The sequence below is a fragment of the Mustelus asterias genome, chromosome 20 (assembly GCF_964213995.1).
Source record: "Mustelus asterias chromosome 20, sMusAst1.hap1.1, whole genome shotgun sequence".
In the NCBI taxonomy this organism is placed as follows: domain Eukaryota; kingdom Metazoa; phylum Chordata; class Chondrichthyes; order Carcharhiniformes; family Triakidae; genus Mustelus; species Mustelus asterias.
Window position 1 is genome coordinate 6011253 of NC_135820.1, and position 18435 is coordinate 6029687.

General features: G+C 43.6%; 1 protein-coding gene across 3 annotated transcripts in view; it reads left to right on the forward strand.

Annotated features, from left to right (window-relative positions):
* LOC144508393 (cell adhesion molecule CEACAM5-like) overlaps nt 1-18435 on the forward strand; it is an 88723-nt gene that overhangs the window by 45274 nt on the left and 25014 nt on the right. For 2 of the 3 annotated variants that reach the window (XM_078236263.1, XM_078236264.1), the window contains exons 5-7: nt 6513-6788; nt 6880-7137; nt 14552-14675. In XM_078236263.1, the coding sequence (XP_078092389.1) occupies nt 6513-6788; nt 6880-7137; nt 14552-14675 (658 nt within the window). The remainder of the gene's footprint in view (nt 1-6512; nt 6789-6879; nt 7138-14551; nt 14676-18435) is intronic. The other variant, XM_078236265.1, reaches the window with a different exon arrangement.

Consider the following 18435-nt stretch of genomic DNA (forward strand, 5'->3'; position numbering starts at 1 on the left):
CTAGATTCCATCATGGGATTGAGGGGCAGCTAGAGTGAGGTTTAGAAACCTTGCCATTCTTTAGTACTGACACTTGTGGATCACTGCTTGCACGTGCAGTTGATGCCCTAAACCATGGAGTTGATGCCCTGAACCATGACGTTCATGGTCTGAACCTGGAGTGGACATCCCCCACCATGGAATGAATGCTTTGCACAAAGATCTCCACTACGGACACCACCCTCAGTGTTGGTCTGGTTGCCTTGGAGTGCCAGCATCACCTCCTCAGACATAAGGTTCTGCCAGTCGGCCTTGATACCTGAGGAGAGAAGTTGACATCCCTTCCTGATGTTCACAACTCTGCTTTTGTAGCTCTAGCAGCTGAAGGATGACTGAGTCCAGGGGCATGTCACCTGACTGGGGCTCAGCAGTGTCCTGGTCTCCAGCAGTCCTCCGAGTGCCGGATTCTTGGGACATCCTTGTTTCCGCCTGCTGTGGATCATCAGAAGTGAGATATTCACCAGTGAGTGACTCAGGAGCCTGCCACTGGGTTATGCTGGTGGAAGGAGCAGGTGACAGCTGTGATGCCTCTTCTATGCAAATGTGTGAAAACCCGTCTTTGGAGCTGCTGTCCTTGGTGGTCTCCAGTGTCCTACTGCAGGATGGGCTCGGCTGCTCAACCGATTTACCTGCAAGTGCATGGCAGAGCATAAGGATAGATTTAGAATAGAATCATAGAATCCCTACAGTGCAGAAGGAGGCCATTCAGCACATTGAGCCTGCACTGACAACAATCCCACCCAATCGCCCTATCCCCCATAACCCCATAAATTTACCATGTTAATCTTCCTGACACTAAGGGGCAATTTAGCATTGCCAATCAAACTAACAGGTTTATTTGGTAGCACAAGCCACTAGCTTTTGGAGCGCTGCCCCTTCATCAGGTGAGTGGGACTCCCACTCACCTGATGAAGGGGCAGCACTCTGAAAGCTAGTGGCTTGTACTACCAAATAAACCTATTGGACTTTACCCTGGTGTTGTGAGACTTCTTACTGTGTTTACCCCAGTCCAATGCCAGCATCTCCACATCAATCAAACTAGTCCACACATCTTTGGACTACAGGAGGAAACCAGAGCTCCTGATGGGAAACCCACGCATACACGGGGAGAATGTGCAAACTCCACACAGTCACCTGAGGCCAGAATTGAACCCGGGTCTCTGGCGCTGTGAGGCAACAGTGCTAACCACTGTGCCATCATGTCGCTCCTAAATAGGAGAGACAGAACTCATGTGAAGCTGGTGGGACAGATGAATGTGGATCCTTTTTCCTGTAATGCCAATCTCAACTTCAGCATAGGAGCAGTCCTGTTCTTCCCTGGCAATTTCTCGGGCTTTCTCCTCAAATGGAGTGAGGATCCTCAGCTTGGGCATAACTCAACGTACCTGTGCTCGCTCCTTTCTCCTGTGAGCCAGCTTGTCTTGCAACGAGACAGATGGGAAGAGTGTAAACGGGATGCGTGCAGGGTCAAAGATTCCAGGCATGTGGTTGGTGAGTGGGAGCTGGGATGTGATGGAGAAAAGCCGCAAGGGAGATACGGAGGAATATGAGGGTGCAAGTGTTAGGGCTCAGTGAGCTGGCAGTGGGTGAACTCCCAGTGGATGAGTGATGAGTGTGCGAGTGGGTGGTGTTGAGAAATTGGAAGAGTGACTTAGTCTGGTTGCATGAATGAGGTCATTCATCCATTTTCTGCACTGGATTCCCACTGTCTTATTTAGTGAGCTTGTTTTTACCAATGCTGCCACTGCCTCCCTTGCCAGGTAAGAGGGTAGAGGAGGTCCCACCTCAGCTTCACCCCATTTAGCATTCTGGTCAGTGCTACCTCTAAGAGCGTTGGTGTTGTCTTCCTCACTAACTGGTCTTGGAACAAGTGCTGGGCAATGCTGGGAGGCATTAAAATTGAGCCTCTCCTGATGGAAGAGCTCAAGTAATAGGGGACAGAGTGATCAGAGTCAACATGCCATTGGCATGAAACTCATGCAATTTTTTTTCCTTTCGGGGGTGATCTTACCTGCTTGCCATGCCGACCGATTGATGTGCCGAGCCGGTAAGATCGGGCGAGAGATGAAAAATTGGGCTCATGCCTGGTTTCTTGCCTCTCCCAATGTTACCGGCCTTGTTCTGTCGGTGAAATCAGCAGGTGCAAGACTGATTTCAATATTCAAAAGATTATTAAATATAATTACTGAGTCCCAGACGCAATCATCTGGGCTCACGAGTCTTAACGACCTCGCCGATGGAGGTCCCACCGACAAGGATCACATATTATCCCACCAATGGGGATCTGACGTGACGAACTCACCGGTGGGACTGGAGGCCATTGAAGCCCCCCAGGTGGTCAGGGGCCAGTGCCAGTCAGTGCCCCTTGGGCAGTGCCTGCCTCAGTGCTAGCCTGGCACCCTGGCAGTGCCCAAGGGGTGGGGCCTAAGGGGAGAGGCGGGGTCTGAATGGGGTGGGCCCATGATGGGAGTCCAGGGGAAGCGGTACTCTGCATCGGGGATTGGCCGGGGCAGTGATTTGCCGGGAGGAATTGAGGATAGTGATCGCCTGGGGGAATGGAGTGTGAGATTTCGCAGTGCCCTGTGCATACAATGTACACGGTGCACCGGGAGATCTGAGCGCCGGCACAATGGTGCCCTACAGCTCAGCAGCCAGCTTCCCGGCGTGAATAGGCTCCACCCACTCCCGCAACTGGTGAGAATCACACTTTGCCTTATTTCTTTTCTAAGCTGTACAATTGCACTGGGGGCTCACTTCGGTTCCCACGCTTGTTCAGCACTTAGAATCTTTTTTGGTAAGGTTGCCCCTAAGTGTCTAAAAATACGGCAAGATATCTCAGCACACTGCCGGAGAACTACTCTCTACTTAACTCACCCAAAATGAAACATCTCCAACACAATGGAAAATTCCACCCTATGTTTTATGATTCCTTGTTTTTTTTGTCCAAATTTGTCTTAAAATTTCACAGCCTTGAACTTAGCTTGTAAGCCTAGAGATGGAGTCTAATTTTAATTTAAAATCATTGAAATGGCCTGAACTGAGTTTGAGTGGCCAAGTATTAAAACTGATTTTTGTTAATTGTTAATAGAATATTTATCCCAAGAATCGTTTTGTAGAGGTGAATATACCTTCTTAAAAGATATTCAATTGTCATTTCACTTTGCTTGAACTGCTGTTTGAAAGATTAAGGATCTGAAATGTTGAGCAGACAAGAAATTAAACCCCACCCATGCTCAAATAATAAGACGACAGGCAAATCAAAGGTCTGCCCTTTCCAACAGATAAAATCAATTTGGTTGTTGGAACTCAATTCTGGTAGCAATGATCCCACGGACTGACAAGCATTTTTAGTTTGTGGAGAAATTGTTCCATATTAGCGATACTAAGTTCCTGGGGAATGGGATCACTTGGATTTGGTCAGAGGTGTAGACAAATACAGCAGACAAAGACATAGGTAAACAAACGCAAGTTGTTGCCAAATATTTAAATACTAACAATAAAATGCTTCCAGCTTAAAGATATATATATATATATATATCAACGTTAAATTTAGGTTTAAAGTTGGAAATGTTGGCTTAAGGTGCCTTGTGATATTATTATCTATGATGTTAGGATATGTGTTACTTTCTTTTGACGTTGGAGTAATCGACAGCGGAATTTCATAATAACATATTAAGCTTTCCAGCTGTAATATCACCAAATCAATTTATGCCTTAACTTTAACAATCAAATATTATAATCATGCAATTATTATTTTGATATAAAGGAAATAATGCAGTCAAAAGTGGCCTTAGCTTGTTTATGTTTCATGGTTTAATATCTTTATGAAAAACAAAAACAGAGGGTTGGATTTCCATCTTTGAGGTAAAATAGGAAATCAGGCAGCATGTTCGAGGCAAAGGTGGAAGCAGGCTGATGACAAAGTGGGCAAGTTGAAAGGCCCATCTTCATTCAGCTCAGTGCATCATTGCAACGTCACCTCCAAATAATAGTAAACATGCAAATCGGTGTAAAACCTCTCTCAATCTCTTCCTCCACCCTGCTTCACCTTCCTCATCTCTCCGTTATATCCCCACTACACCACCACTATACACAAACCCACCTTACTCCCAGATGTGATGCTATAAACCCCCTTTTATCTTCAATCATCCCTCAATATTTTCTACGTAATCAGAATTCAGACTCATAATAACATTTGGAAGATGTTCAAAAACTCATAAATATGTTAAAACAAGCAAAGAATATTTTCCAAAGACAGTGGCCTGAATTCTCCATTATTGTACACCCTGCCACTGCTGCCAGGGAGAACAGAGAATTTGATGCTCAGACAAATCTCCATTCACAGCAGCAGGACCAGAGAATCCCATCCGCGGGTGAGGTCGGAGAATCCCAGCCAGTGAAATAACAAGCTGTACAGTTCAGCATTCATTAGCCTTGTGGAAGTCGGCTAAGTCACCAACTTCCCCAGGGGAACTGTCAAAACAAACTCTTTGTTGAAAACTGTATTAATGTTTTTGAGATCAGGCAAATGTCAAAGCTTTCAACTAGCCAAACACATAGCTGAGCTGAATGTCAAAGAATGACTGAGTGCTCATACATCTTGTCAAAGCCTTCAAATATTCAAACAGTTGACTGAGCTGAAATTTAAAGAATGAAGAAAGCGATGGGGAAGTTTAAATAAAAAACTCTGAATCTCACTTTGGTAAAGCCTTTCAGTATTGCACAGTGCAGAATATTTATCCAGTGGATAATTAATTCTAATGAATTGGAAGATATTTCAATTTCTATGCTGCTCTTTTCCCTTGACAACTTGCCAGTTGTCCGAAAGAACATCCAGCAACCAACTTATTTAATGCTCACTTACCTTTTCCAATCACAGCATTATCATCACTCACTTTAATAAATATAGACATAATTCCTGCTGGGACATATCATGATGACCTGTTAAATTAGCAACATTTTTACTTACCTTTTGGATTTTTACTACCTCCAAATCACTTTGCAGGAGTCCAGACAGCAGTATGTCGGCTTCTGAGCCACCCCCTTTCCAGCTATGGTGAAATAAGTCAGTTCCAGAATTGGGGGCGGAAATTCTGGAGTCACACTCCAGCTGCTTTTTTATTACCTGCTCACATCATTTTAGTCCTTTCTCAGGGCTCGAATTTCCAGAACGTTACATCAATTCAATGAATCTTTCTCAATTAGAAATTCTCAGTTCGTATCTTTATTAAGAATGAATGGTATATTTTTCTCTATTTTGTGATCTGTACTTTTAATGATCAGCATATAAAAGTGATCAATAAAAATACAATACATTGAGTCAAAAATCAAACATCGCCAATGATGCAGGGGCGGCACAGTAGCACAGTGGTTAGCACTGCTGCTTCACAGCTCCAAGGACCTGGGTTCGATTCCCGGCTTGGGTCACTGTCTGTGTGGAGTTTGCACATGCTCCTTGTGTTTGCGTGGGTTTCCTCCAGGTGCTCTGGTTTCCTCCCACAGTCCAAAGTTGTGCGGGTTAGGTTGATTGGCCATGCTAAAATTGCCCCTTAGTGTCCTGAGATGCGTAGGTTAGAGGGATTAGCGGGTAAATGTGAAGGGATATGGGGGTAGGGCCTGGGTGGGATTGTGGTTGGTGCAGACTCGATAGGCTGAATGGCCTCTTTCTGCACTGTAGGGTTTCTATGAATTCTATGATATTGTTGAAACCAACATCATAATTAATTTGAACTGAGGAATGAGCCTTGACTATCGCCATCACATAACACATAAGACTCATTAAACTCAAATCAAAATTTAAACAAAGGTGAAAAGCAATGATTTTGTTAGCCTTCCACAGACCTCTTGCTACTCTTCAATAAACCATGTTTTTCTGTGTTCTTCAAACACACAAATTTATTACTATTTTGCAAGTATTATTTATAGAATCCGCACAATGCAGAAGGAGGCCATTCGCCAATTGAGCCTGCACCTTCTCTCTGAAAGAGCATCTTAATCAGGCCCAAACCCCACTCTATCCCCATAACCCCACACATTTACCCCGCTAATCCACCTAAACTACACATCTTTGGACACTAATGGGCAATTTAGCAAGGCTAATCCACCTAACGTATACTTCTCTGGACTGTGGAAAGAAACTGGAGCACCCGGAGGAAACCCACACAGACATGGGGAGAACATGCAAACTCCACACAGTCACCCAAGCTAACCACTGTGCCACCATGCCGTCCATTTATGATCCTTTAATTGAAAATGCAAATTTCAAATCATCATCATCACACATAATTGCCAATTTTATGGATAACTACACCTTGCCTTTTTCCTTGATTGTCTGATTTCGCTCTGATGTAAATGTAAAAACTGTTAAAGAAGAAAGGTCATGAATTTAAGGTGGCAAGTTTACTACTCAAACGGCCACTGAATTGGATATAGAAAATTAAGTAACCCAGTTTCATTTTTAATTTTATTTACAGAACCAGTTTCTAATGTCATTGTATCGTCCAACAATTCAAACCCAGTAGAAAACATTGATACCATTTTATTAACTTGTAATGCCTCGGGTTTTATACAATCACGGATATGGTATAAGGATAAGCAAGTTATCAAGGAGGATGACAGAGTAATAACATCTCTGGACAACGTTACACTGACTATAATCAGTGTGAACAGAAACAATTCGGGGACATATGGATGTAATGCAAGCAATGATTTTAGCAGCGATTTTGGATCTACCAACCTGCAAATTAATTGTAAGTACATAGGGAGCTCAAAAGTTTGGATTTAATATTCGTAATTATTTTAGTCATAAAGAAACCACCTATTTTCTTGATTCCTTTGTAGATGGTCCAGACAAAGTCACAATTACTCCCCCAGGGCCAATTCAGGTAGAACTGGGGAAAACTCTTACATTAAATTGTGCTGCCCTCTCAGTGCCACCTGCTACATATGAATGGTACAATGGGAGTGGGCTGTTAAAGAGAGGACAAACTTATAACATTGAATCAATAAGCTTGATTCCTGGTGAGAATTACACTTGTCGGGTTGATAACAACATAACCAAGAAAAGCAGAAACGCCACCATACAGGTAACTGTAGAAGGTAAGTAAATGTGTCACTGTATAACTCACCAAGAACCTAACAAAATCGTCACCCTGATGTGCTTCATTTTGTGAATCCATTTCTATCCATTTCCAACTTAGTAACAAACTAATTGCCATTAAGATTTTTATAATTCTTGCATGTTGACCATCTTCTGATTTTTGGGGTCCAAAGGGCTCTTTAACTTCATCCTCATTCGGATAAACCACAAACTTAATTATTCCAAGGGTTGCATTAAAGTATTTGCAATTAAAAGCAATATGCTGGAAATACACACCAGCAAATTAATTTTATAGACATGTTAATTTTCCCAATCAAGTGAAGAACAGTTAAAGTTGAAAAAAAAAGTTGGTCACTTGCTTTCAAGATTAGGTAATATTGGCCATCAGTCAAGCCAAAACGCTGCTCGATTACAATTTCTGTTCTATCACCTCAGAACCTAGATAATTTATGAGAAGTTGTACTTTAGTTCATGCTTGTGGACTATTTTCTGGATTTTAGCAGGCCCAAAGGGCTTTAACTTGTTTCTCATTCTTCAAAACAAAAATAATTATTCCAGGAAGTCCACAAAAGTCTTTGCAATTAAAGAAAAGAAACTGGAAATACATGGCAATTATGTTAATTTTACAGTCAATTCCAGGCATTTAAGTAAAATCTGCCAATTCTGGAAACCTGACAGGCAGAATTGTATGAGCTCTGGGTGACAAATCTGCAGGCAGAAAGCCTGAAAAAATTCCCTAGTTGGTCTTCCTGCCACCTAATTATCTGCCTCCAACCTGCCAGTTATTGGTCACTTAAGGTCTGCTTTCTACACAGCCTCAATTTTGAGACTGATAAGAGAAATTCCGGTAGATAAGCTTACTTGGATCTTGGAAGGGGGTGGGGGAGTTGCGGTGTGAGATGGAAGCACCTCCATCACTGGCCCGCTTTACAGGTTGGGTACCCACCCCCAAGGTCTGCAATTGCCCCCCACCCCCTCCAAATCCCCAACATCCCAGGTGCTCTCTTCACTCCTGGCCTTGGTGTCATGAATCCTTCCCTCCAAGCTTCCCATCCTGACTCTGGTGTAAGACCATGACTTATCTGGTTTTTTGAGCTTTTGAGCTCCAGCACTTTGGACAGTGCGATTGTTTGGAGCCCCATCAGACCATAAGACTTAGAAGCAGAATTAGGCCACTCGGCCCATTGAGTCTGATCCGCCATTCAATCATGGCTGATATTTTTCTCATCCCCATTCCTTTTCCCCATAACCCCTGATCCCCTTATTAATCAAGAACTTATCTATCTCTGTCTTAAAGACACTCAATGACCTGGCCTCCACAGCCTTCTGCGGCAAAGAGTTCCAGATTCACCACTCTCTGGCTTAAGAAATTCCTCCTCATCTCTGTTTTAAAGGATCGTCCCTTTAGCCTGAGGTTGTGCCCTCTGGTTCTAGTTTTTCCTACGAGTGGAAACATCCTCTCCACATCCACTCTATCCAGGCCTCGCAATATCCTGTAAGTTTCAATAAGTTCCCCCCTCATCCTTCTAAACTCCAACGAGTACAAACCCAGAGTCCTCAACCGTTCCTCATATGACAAGCTCGTCATTCCAGGGATCATTCTTGTGAATCTCCTTTGGACCCTTTCCAAGGCCAGCACATCCTTCCTTAGATACGGGGCCCAAAACAGCTCACAATACTCCAAATGGGGTCTGACCATATCCTTATACAACCTCAGAAGTACATCCCTGTTCTTGTATTCTAGTCCTCTCGACATGAATGCTAACACTGCATTTTCCTTCCTAACTGCCGACTGAACCTGCATGTTAACCTTAAGAGAATCTTGAACAAAGACTCCCAAGTCCCTTTGAGTTTCTGATTTTCTAAGCATTTCCCCATTTAGAAAACAGTCCATGCCTCCATTCCTCCTTCCAAAGTGCATAACCTCACACTTTTCCACATTGTATTCCATCTGCCACTTCTTTGCCCACTCTCCTAAACTGTCCAAGTCCTTCTGCTGCCCCCCACTTCCTCAATACTACCTGTCCCTCTATATATCTTTGTATCATCTGCAAACTTAGCAACAGTGCTTTCAGTTCCTTCTTCCAAATCACTAATGTATATTGTGAAAAGTTGTGGTCCCAGCACCTACCCCTGAGGCACACCACTAGTCACCAGCTGCCGTCCTGAAAAAGACCCCTTTATCCCCACTCTCTGCCTTCTGCCAGTCAGTCAATCCTCTATCCATGCCAGGGTCTCACTCTTAACACCATGGGCTTTTAAATTTAACAGTCTTTATGCGGCACTTTGTCAAAGGCCTTTTGGAAATCTAAATAAATCACGTCCACTGGTTCTCCTTTATCTAACTTCCTTGTTACCTCCTCAAAGAAGCTGTGCTGATTCAGTCCTATTTTATCATGCACTTCCAAGTACTCCATGATCTCATCTTTAATAATGGACTCTAAAATCTTGCCAATGACCGAAGTCAGGCTAACTGGCCTATAATTTCCCATCTGCTGCCTCCTCCTTTGTTAAACAGTGGTGGTACCCTCCCTGACTCCAGTGATTCCTGAAAGATCACCACCAATGCCTCCACAATTTCATCAGCTATCTCTTTTCGAATGCTGGGGTGTAGTCCATCCGGTCCAGGTGATTTATCCACCTTCAGCCTTTCAGTTTCCCCAGAATCTTCCCCTTAGTGATGGCCACTAAACTCACCTGTGCCCCCTGATTCTCCTGGAGCTTCTGGCATCCCACTGGTGTCTTCCACTGTAAAGACTGATGCAAAGTAACTATTCAGTTCCTCTGCCATTTCTTTGTTTCCCATTATTACTTCTCCAGCCTCATTTTCCGGTGGTCCAATATCTATTTTTGCCTCTCTCTTACCTTTTATATATTGGGGAAAAAAACTCTTCCTATCTTCTTTTGTATTACTAGCTAGCTTACACTCATATTTCATCTTCTCCCCCCTGTATTGCTTTTTTAGTAGTCTTCTGCTCGCTTTTAAATGCTTCCCAATCCTCAGTCTTCTCACTAATCCTCACCACTTTATATGCTTTCTCTTTTGCTTTTCTGCTGTCCTTGACTTCCCTTGTCAGCCATGGAGGCCTCGTCCTCTCCTTAGCATGTTTCCTCCTCCTTGGGATGAATTTCTGTTGTGCCTCCTGAAAAATCCCAAAAACTCCTGCCATTGCTGTTCCACTGTCTTCCCTGCTAGGCTCCCTTTCCAATCAACTCTGGCTTGCTCCTCCCTCATGTCTTTGTAGGGTGCACCACTTCTGGGGGTGCTGCTGAGGCTACGTAGCTATTGGCCTGTCCAAAGCTCAGTAAAAGCTTGCCATGTTTGAGAAAATGAAGAAAATGGAAAGCCTGCTGAAGAGTTCTAAATATTCTGAAAAATTCGTGTTTTGGTGGCACGGTGGCACAGTGGTTAGCACTGCTGCCTCACTGCATCAGGGATCTGGATTTGATTCCTGGCTTGGGTCACTGTCTGTGTGGAATCTGAACGTTCTCCCCGTGTCTGTGTGGATTTCCTCCGGGTGCTCCGGTTTCCTCCCACAGTGCAAAAGACATGCTGGTTAGGTGCACTGGCCATGCTAAATTCTCTCTCAGTGTACCTGAACAGGCACGGGAGTAACTTAATTGCAGTGTTAATGCAAGCCTACTTGTGGCATGAATAAATAAACTTAAAATATTTTGACATCAAATTTCACTATTAGGTGCAATATTATAATGAAGGTGTGTTTTTAGTCCAATGATTTATCATAAGAAACTACTTTAAAGGTGTTTTGACCCTCTTCTGACTAGCTTTGTGTAATTGCTCATATACATTATAGTACTTTTCCAATGGATAAAGTATCATAATGCAATGAAAAAAGGTTACAGAATGTCAAGTAGCCTATGCTGTCATCTTTTCTACGGTGATTTAAAGAGTTCAGTCTGGTTAAAAAATCTTACTTTTGACATGAAAAACCCTAGCCACCTCTTCCTATCCATTGATTGACAGGCACTCTGTCTTGAAATTGAAATGAAAATATTCTATTTTTTCCTTCTCAAAGAATACTCCATTTTTTGGACAGCTATGGCCATTACAAATACTTGGCTGAGTTTCAAATGCTAATGGGTTTCAGCACAATGGGTGTTCAATTCACCTGAGAATGGAAAGAGTAGGTGGCAAGGAAGTTCATGGCAGCCATAACTTTCACCTACACTGGGAGCAGGTGTCCTGCTCTTGGTGCCAGGTGTGTGAGAACCTGGCATAGGTATCACACTGTGTCCCTGTGAAGGCACAGTCTTCGGCAGCATATCTTGACCAAGAACTCATGATAAGACCAGTGCTTCCTGTAGACATGTGGCCTACAGTATCACTCTCTTCTGACCCCCTCCTCATCCTGATGGGCAGCCGGCACTTGAGCTTCTGTGGCAGCCCCCGATCTTCCAATGTCACTTAATGTAGTGCTGGGTTGACCCTGGCGCTCTCTCTATTTATTTGCCTCAGCAGCAGTCAGCAAGAATAAAGCTGGCTGAAGAAAGAAATTCATCTTCAATCTGTAATGAGGTGGAAAGGAGAGAGGGTCAGCAAGGTCATCCATCATTTGCCCCTCAAATCCTCCCTCATGCCATCATGATATCATGTATGAAGGTTGGCCAACCCTCACCACTCCCACTGCCCAGCACAGACTTGAAGAGCTTCTGCCCTAACCAGCTAGTTTTCATGGGCAGGGACACAGCCCAATGGCCCTTCATATTTGATCATGGCATTCAGTCTGGCATATCCCTCCCTTCCCTTCATCAGTTATGGAGTGAATCATGTTCAAGTGAAAGGACACCTCTCAATGGCCCCGTGGCCCTGCCTGTGAATGCCTTTTCCCCTGAGCCATACCTAGATTTAGCACCTGGGGCATAGCCTATTCGTCGATGATGATGAACAGTTCATAGGAGGCTCAGGGCTCACAGGAATATGAGAGGGCATAGGCATTCTCAGAGGTGAAGAAGGATGCCAGGTGTTACCATCATGTCACCTTCTTCCTGGGTAGTTGTCACACTCCAAACAGCTGTGCAGCCACGGAAGCGCTGGCACTTTCATATCGAATGGCAGACCACTATTTGCCCCACTCTACCACCCCTCGTCCTTCCAGAACATAGAGTTGACACCAAGGCCGTGTCCCCTTCAATGACTTGTTTAGTTTATTTATTAGTGTCACAAGGAGGCTTACATTAACACTGCAATGAAGGTACTGTGAAATCCCATAGCCACCCATTGCCAGCTGCCCATTAGTCTGAAAAGCTTTCAGTCCTCACAATCCGTCCCGCCTATGAGGTGCTAGTGGTTGCAACATTAGATATGCTCTGTGTCCGTCTCCTGGGTTTCTCTGGGAATGATGTGGAGATGCCGGCGTTGGACTGGGGTAAACACAGTAAGAAGTCTCACAACATCAGGTTAAAGTCCAACAGGTTTATTTGGTAGCAAAAGCCACTAGCTTTCGGAGTGCTGCTCCTTCGTCAGGTAAGTGGGAGTTCTGTTCACAAACAGGGCATATAAAGACACAAGCTCAATTTAAAAAAAAAATGGTTGGAATGCGAGTCTTTACAGGTAATCAAGTCTTAAAGCGTCTGCATGGTCTCCCCAATGTACCAATGTACGTGTGCATGGTATATTGGGGAGCCCATGCAGAGCTATGACAACGGATGAATGAACACCGCTCGACAATCACCAGGCAAAAGTGTTCTCTTCCTGTTGGGGAAAACTTCAGCGGTCACGGGCATTCGGCCTCTGATCTTCGGGTAAGCGTTCTCCAAGGCGGCCTTCACGACACACGACAGCGCAGAGTCGCTGAGCAGAGACTGATAGCCAAGTTCCGCACACATGAGGGCGGCCTCAACTGGGATCTTGGGTTCATGTCACACTATCTGTAACCCCCACAACTTGCCTGGGCTTGCAAAATCTCACTAACTGTCCTGTCTGGAGACAATACATCTCTTTAACCTGTGCTTAAGCCTCTCTCCACTCACATTGTCTGTACCTTTAAGACTTGATTACCTGTAAAGACTCGCATTCCAACCATTATTTTGTAAATTGAGTTTGTGTCTTTATATGCCCTGTTTGTGAACAGAACTCCTAGTTACCTAACGAAGGAGCAGCGCTCCAAAAGCTAATGGCTTTTGCTACCAAATAAACCTGTTGGACTTTAACCTGGTGTTGTGAGACTTCTCACTGTGCTTCTCTGGGAACCCAATGCGGGAGGTCCTCAATGAGGGAACCCTGAGCTTTCTTGTCTGAGCTGTGGCAGCTGTTTGTGTGGTGCAGATGTTAATACTGTGCAGTTATGCAGCTCCTTATGAAGATGCTGAACTGGTGCCACAGACTAAAGATTATTGTAACTCAGAGATGTGTGCCTTTGCTGAAAACTTTGCAATATAGAATGATATAGCCAGTGTTTAAAATGAGAGTCTGTTCAAATAGCTGCTGAGATCTATGGGAAGGGTCCGAGATTATAAATGTTATCCAGTGAAAAAAGAATGAGAACAGCGTGATCAGCTGAGGGGCCGAGAATGTGTGCATAACTGTAATGGTGCAATGACTGACTGTGTCAACAATGGAGTCTTTGATCTAACACAACTTTCAGCTACTACTGGTGCAACAGATCCTTGTGTCTAGTAACCTCAGCTATGCTCCTCCCTCATCTATTATGGGCTATTAATGTAGGGAGATCAAAGAGGTGTGCCAGAAGCTTGGGCTCAGTGGAACCTGAAAGGAACAGAGCCCTAATGAATCTGACATATTCTGTAAAGGAATGGAGTTCAGAGAAGAGTGCTAATCGTGGTGGCTCGTGAAATGAACCAAGGGCAAGCTCAAATTGTGATTCAATTGTTGTAAAAAACATACTGGATTGAATGCATTGCTCCTGTCTAACCGCACCATGAAGACATTAAACCAAGGCACCCCTGTCTGGGGGTGAGACGGGGTGGGGGGGTACATCCAAAGGAGGTGACCCCAGGGTCACCCCCTTCCCACCACCTTAACTACCCCCCCCCCCCCCACACACTCCTCACCTCCAAGTGATTAGTACAACACCTCTCTATACCCTGGAATAAAGTTCAGAGGGGCACTTACCTCTTTGCTCCCCTTAGAGTCCATGATGTTAGGATCCCAATTTTCAGGACCTGTAACAAATCACGCCTGCGTGACTTCAGGCGGGGGAGGCAGGTGCATCGCAGGATGCTGGAGAATCAGGCTTTGAGCCTGCTAATGGTATTGCAAAGAGCAGTTTTGTATGTTCATCGGGTTCCAACCTGGCGGGAATGCTATTTTAGCCCTGAAGCCTGATTCAACGAGTTGCAGGATTCCCACCAGAGGCTAGTGGGAGCAGTGAATCCTGACCCTTATTTTATATTATTCTAATATATGATAATTGTGTTCATATTTTTTTCCAGCAATGCCTAATAATACAAAGAAGTTGGCTGTTGGAGCCATAATAGGCATCGTGATTGCAATTCTTATTGCTGTTGGTGGAACCATTGGGATAAGCACATGGGTGATCAAGAAGAAAACATGCAGGTAAATTGATTGTATACAAATTTTACAAATATCTTTATTGTTTTTCTGTACACATTTAGCCCAGCATTAAACAGGTCATTTTCATAATTAATTTCTATTTTATATTCCAAATGTCAGAATATGGGCTGAATTTTAATGATCCTCAAGAGGTGGGAGAAGGTGGGTGATGAATGAGGAGGGGGAGTTGGATTAGCTCCCCAACCACATCCCACCATCAGTGAATCCCGCCATCATTGCCCATTATTTACTGATGCCCCTGGATTTCTAACCTAAAATTAAATAAATTTACTCCCATAGAAATGTAGGAAAATAAGAGGCTGCTCAGCCTTTGAGCCTGCTCCACTATTCAATTAGATCATACTTATAATTCCATTTACCTATTCCTTGATACACAAATATTTATCAACCTCAGTCTTGAATGTTCCAGTTTTCCCACCCACAGATTTTGGGGAAATAATTCCAGATTTCTATCCATGTTTTAAAAAAATGTTTCCTGATTTTCATCCTAAATTTTAATTCTCAGATTATATCCACTGATTTTTGATGCCTCCATTCAACAACATTGTTTCTCGGTACCCACCTTTTCAAATCGTTTCATGTAGCCCGATTATTTTGAGTGGCAGATGATGGTTTATTTGCACCCACAACCACAAGGGGAAATGGCTTCATTGACAGATCTGGTGAATCACTGAGGGGTAATTAGTTAAAGGGACCTCTTGGGAATAGTTGGGATGTGGGAGGGTTTTGACAAAGGGCATACAGGCAGGCAGTCAGCAAGTTATGTTTGGGGATGAAGCCTGACCTGGCTTGGAGAAATAGACATCAACCTACAGACATTCATAATGAGCATTTTGATCAGCAAAATTGAAATTATAGGTATGTATAAGAAACAAGCATATGAAGGTTTGGCAAGGGAAGCAATAACAATGGAAGAAATTGATCTTTCCGATATGTGCCAAGTGTCTTGGTTCTCCTTACTGTACTAAATTTTCTCACCTATTTCACACAACAGGAGGGTAACATAGCAACTCTCAGTGCAGGATATTCTAGAGTGCCAAATGACAAACTCTGAATAAATCACAATGCATTCTGCCAATGCCAAAGACACTTAGCCTTGATGAAAGCACACATGTAGTGCTATGAACACCACTCAGAGGGATATATTGGACTTGGAGGGAGTACAGAACAGATTTTCTGAACTCCAAGTGTTAAATTACAAGGCAAAATGACAGGAATTGGTGTTGTGTTCCCCAGAATCAAGAAGAGGAAGAGATTATCTGGTCAAAGTGTTCAAGATATTAAGGGAGACAGCAAATGTAAATGGAGAGAAATTATTTCTGTTGGTTTAGGAGTCTAGGACTGGGGCATAGTCTTGATTTTGATTTTAGAGGCAACTCTTTTTTGAGTGAAATTAGGAAACATTTCTACACGCCAAGTTTGGAACTCTCTTCCACAAATTGCAGTTCATGCTAGATGAATTGTAAATTTTTATTAATAAAATGTATTAAAGTAAATTGGGCAAAAGTGAGCATATGGGGCTGAATTTTATACTGGGGGGTAGTGGTTCAGCCCATCTTTACTTGACTGTCTTGCAGCACAGCCATTAAAAGGCCAACAGCCCTTTAATTGGCCAAAGATGGGACAGTCCACTCCTCATCATGAAGAGATCCCAGCACAGAGAGCTGCCAGCCAATTGGAGGGTGCAGCAGCTTTTATGTCCCATTAGCAATAGTAGGAGGGTGGCCACTGCTGGATCTGCTACAGAGCCAAGATAAAAGGCGAGTTTGGTGTCACACCGGTGCCAGGTTGACAGCCTCAGGTGAAGTGGGTGAAGCTTTGGGACATGAACAAGGGAGTGGGTTCTTTGATGGGACCTCTGATTTTATCTGGCAGCCTGCTAATCAGGTGTCTGTGGGCCTCCTCCAGTGCAGGTAGAATCCCAGTGGCGATGAGAGGTGGACCTTAAATGGCCATTACTTGATGTCTTGAGGACCTCAAATGGCCTGTGGGCAGGCAGGCCAGCTGAAGTCTTCACTACAGCTGGTAAAATTGCAGGAGAAGGTAGGCACCAGGAAGGGCATCCGTGGCATGCATTAAATTTTAAGGCCTCTCCCCACATGTAAAATTCCAGCCATGGAGTTAGGTCACAGATCAACCCTGATCTCATTGGCTGGCAGAACAGATGGTTCAAATGATCTCCTCCTGTTTCCATGCTCCTTTGCACATCGTCAGATGTTCAGTTTTATTGGTGGGCTGGGATGAAAAACGGATGTGATGCTGCCTGTTTTGCATTGATAGTTGAGACAAATTTCTTCCCTGGGGAATTATGAAGGAGCACAGGATGTACACAGATCACTAAAATATTGCGGATGACACAAAGATTGGACGGGTGGTTAACAGTCAGGCATGTTAGGCTCCAAGAAGATATAGATGGAATGGTCAAATGGGCAGATAAGTGACAGATGGAATTTAACTCTGAAAAGTGTGAGGTGATGCACTTTGGAAGGAGTATAATTTGACAAGAAAGTACTTGATGAATGGTAGGACACTAGTAGTTCAATGGAACAAAGGGACCTTGGCGTGTTTGTCCACAGGTCTCTGAAGGCGGAGGACATGTTAATAGGGTGGTGAAAAAAGGCATATGGGACACTTGCCTTTATCAATCCATGTATAGATTATGAAAGCAGGGAAGTCATGTTGGAGTTGTATAAAACTTTGCTGAGGCCACAGTTGGAGTACTGTGTGCAGTTTTGGTCACAACATTGTTGGAAGGATGTGATTGCACTGGACGGGGTGCAGAGGAGATTCATCAGGATACTGTGTGAGATGGAAAATTTAAGTTCTGAAGAGGGGTTGCGTAAGCTTGGGGTGTTTTTGTTGGAGCAGAGAAGACTGTGGGGCAGCCTGATCGAGGTGTTCAAGATTATGAGAGACATGGATAGAGTGGATAAGAAACAGCTGTTCCCTTAGTTGAAGGTTCAGTCACAAGGGGACATAGGTTCAAGTGAGGGGCAGGAGGTTTAGGGGGAGATGGGAGGAAAAACTTTTTTACCCAGAGGCTGGAATGCGCTGCCTGGGAGGGTGGTAGATGGGCGGATTGCTTCACATCCTTTAAAAAGTATCTGGTTGAACACTTGGCACATCATAACATTCAGGGGTATAGGCCAAGTGCTGACAGATGGGATTAGATGGGAGTTCAAGTGTTTCTAATGTATCGGTGTATACTCGCTGGACCTAAGGGACTTTTCTGCGCTGTATGAATCTATGATTTTGTGATTGCATAGATACAAAAAAATGAAAAAGGTGAATGTGAAATTGTTCTTTATTTTAAAGAGGCTGATCAATATATTATTTAAAAAATAACTATTGAACTAGTGTGTCTATTCTTGCATGAAATGGAGAAACTGCACTTCAGTTGCAGAGCCTTGGTCAGATGCCTGAGCAATGCATTCAGTTTTTCCCACTGGACCAGGAATGATGGGTTAAAATACAGATTCACCAGTAAAATGCCAATGATTAAATTATGCTAGGTTGGTTTAGAATACCGCAAAATTGAAAGTTTGAGATGTAATCTAAGTCTGGTAAATGATAAATGGATTCATTCAATAGGGTAGATAGAGGAAAAAAATCTTCTTGTGGGGGAATTCAAAACATGGAGCATAGTATTAAATTTAGAGCCAAGACATCTGGCAGAAAAATTAGGAAACACATTTTCACACAAAAGGTAATCTGGAATTCATTCGCTCAAAAGACTATACAT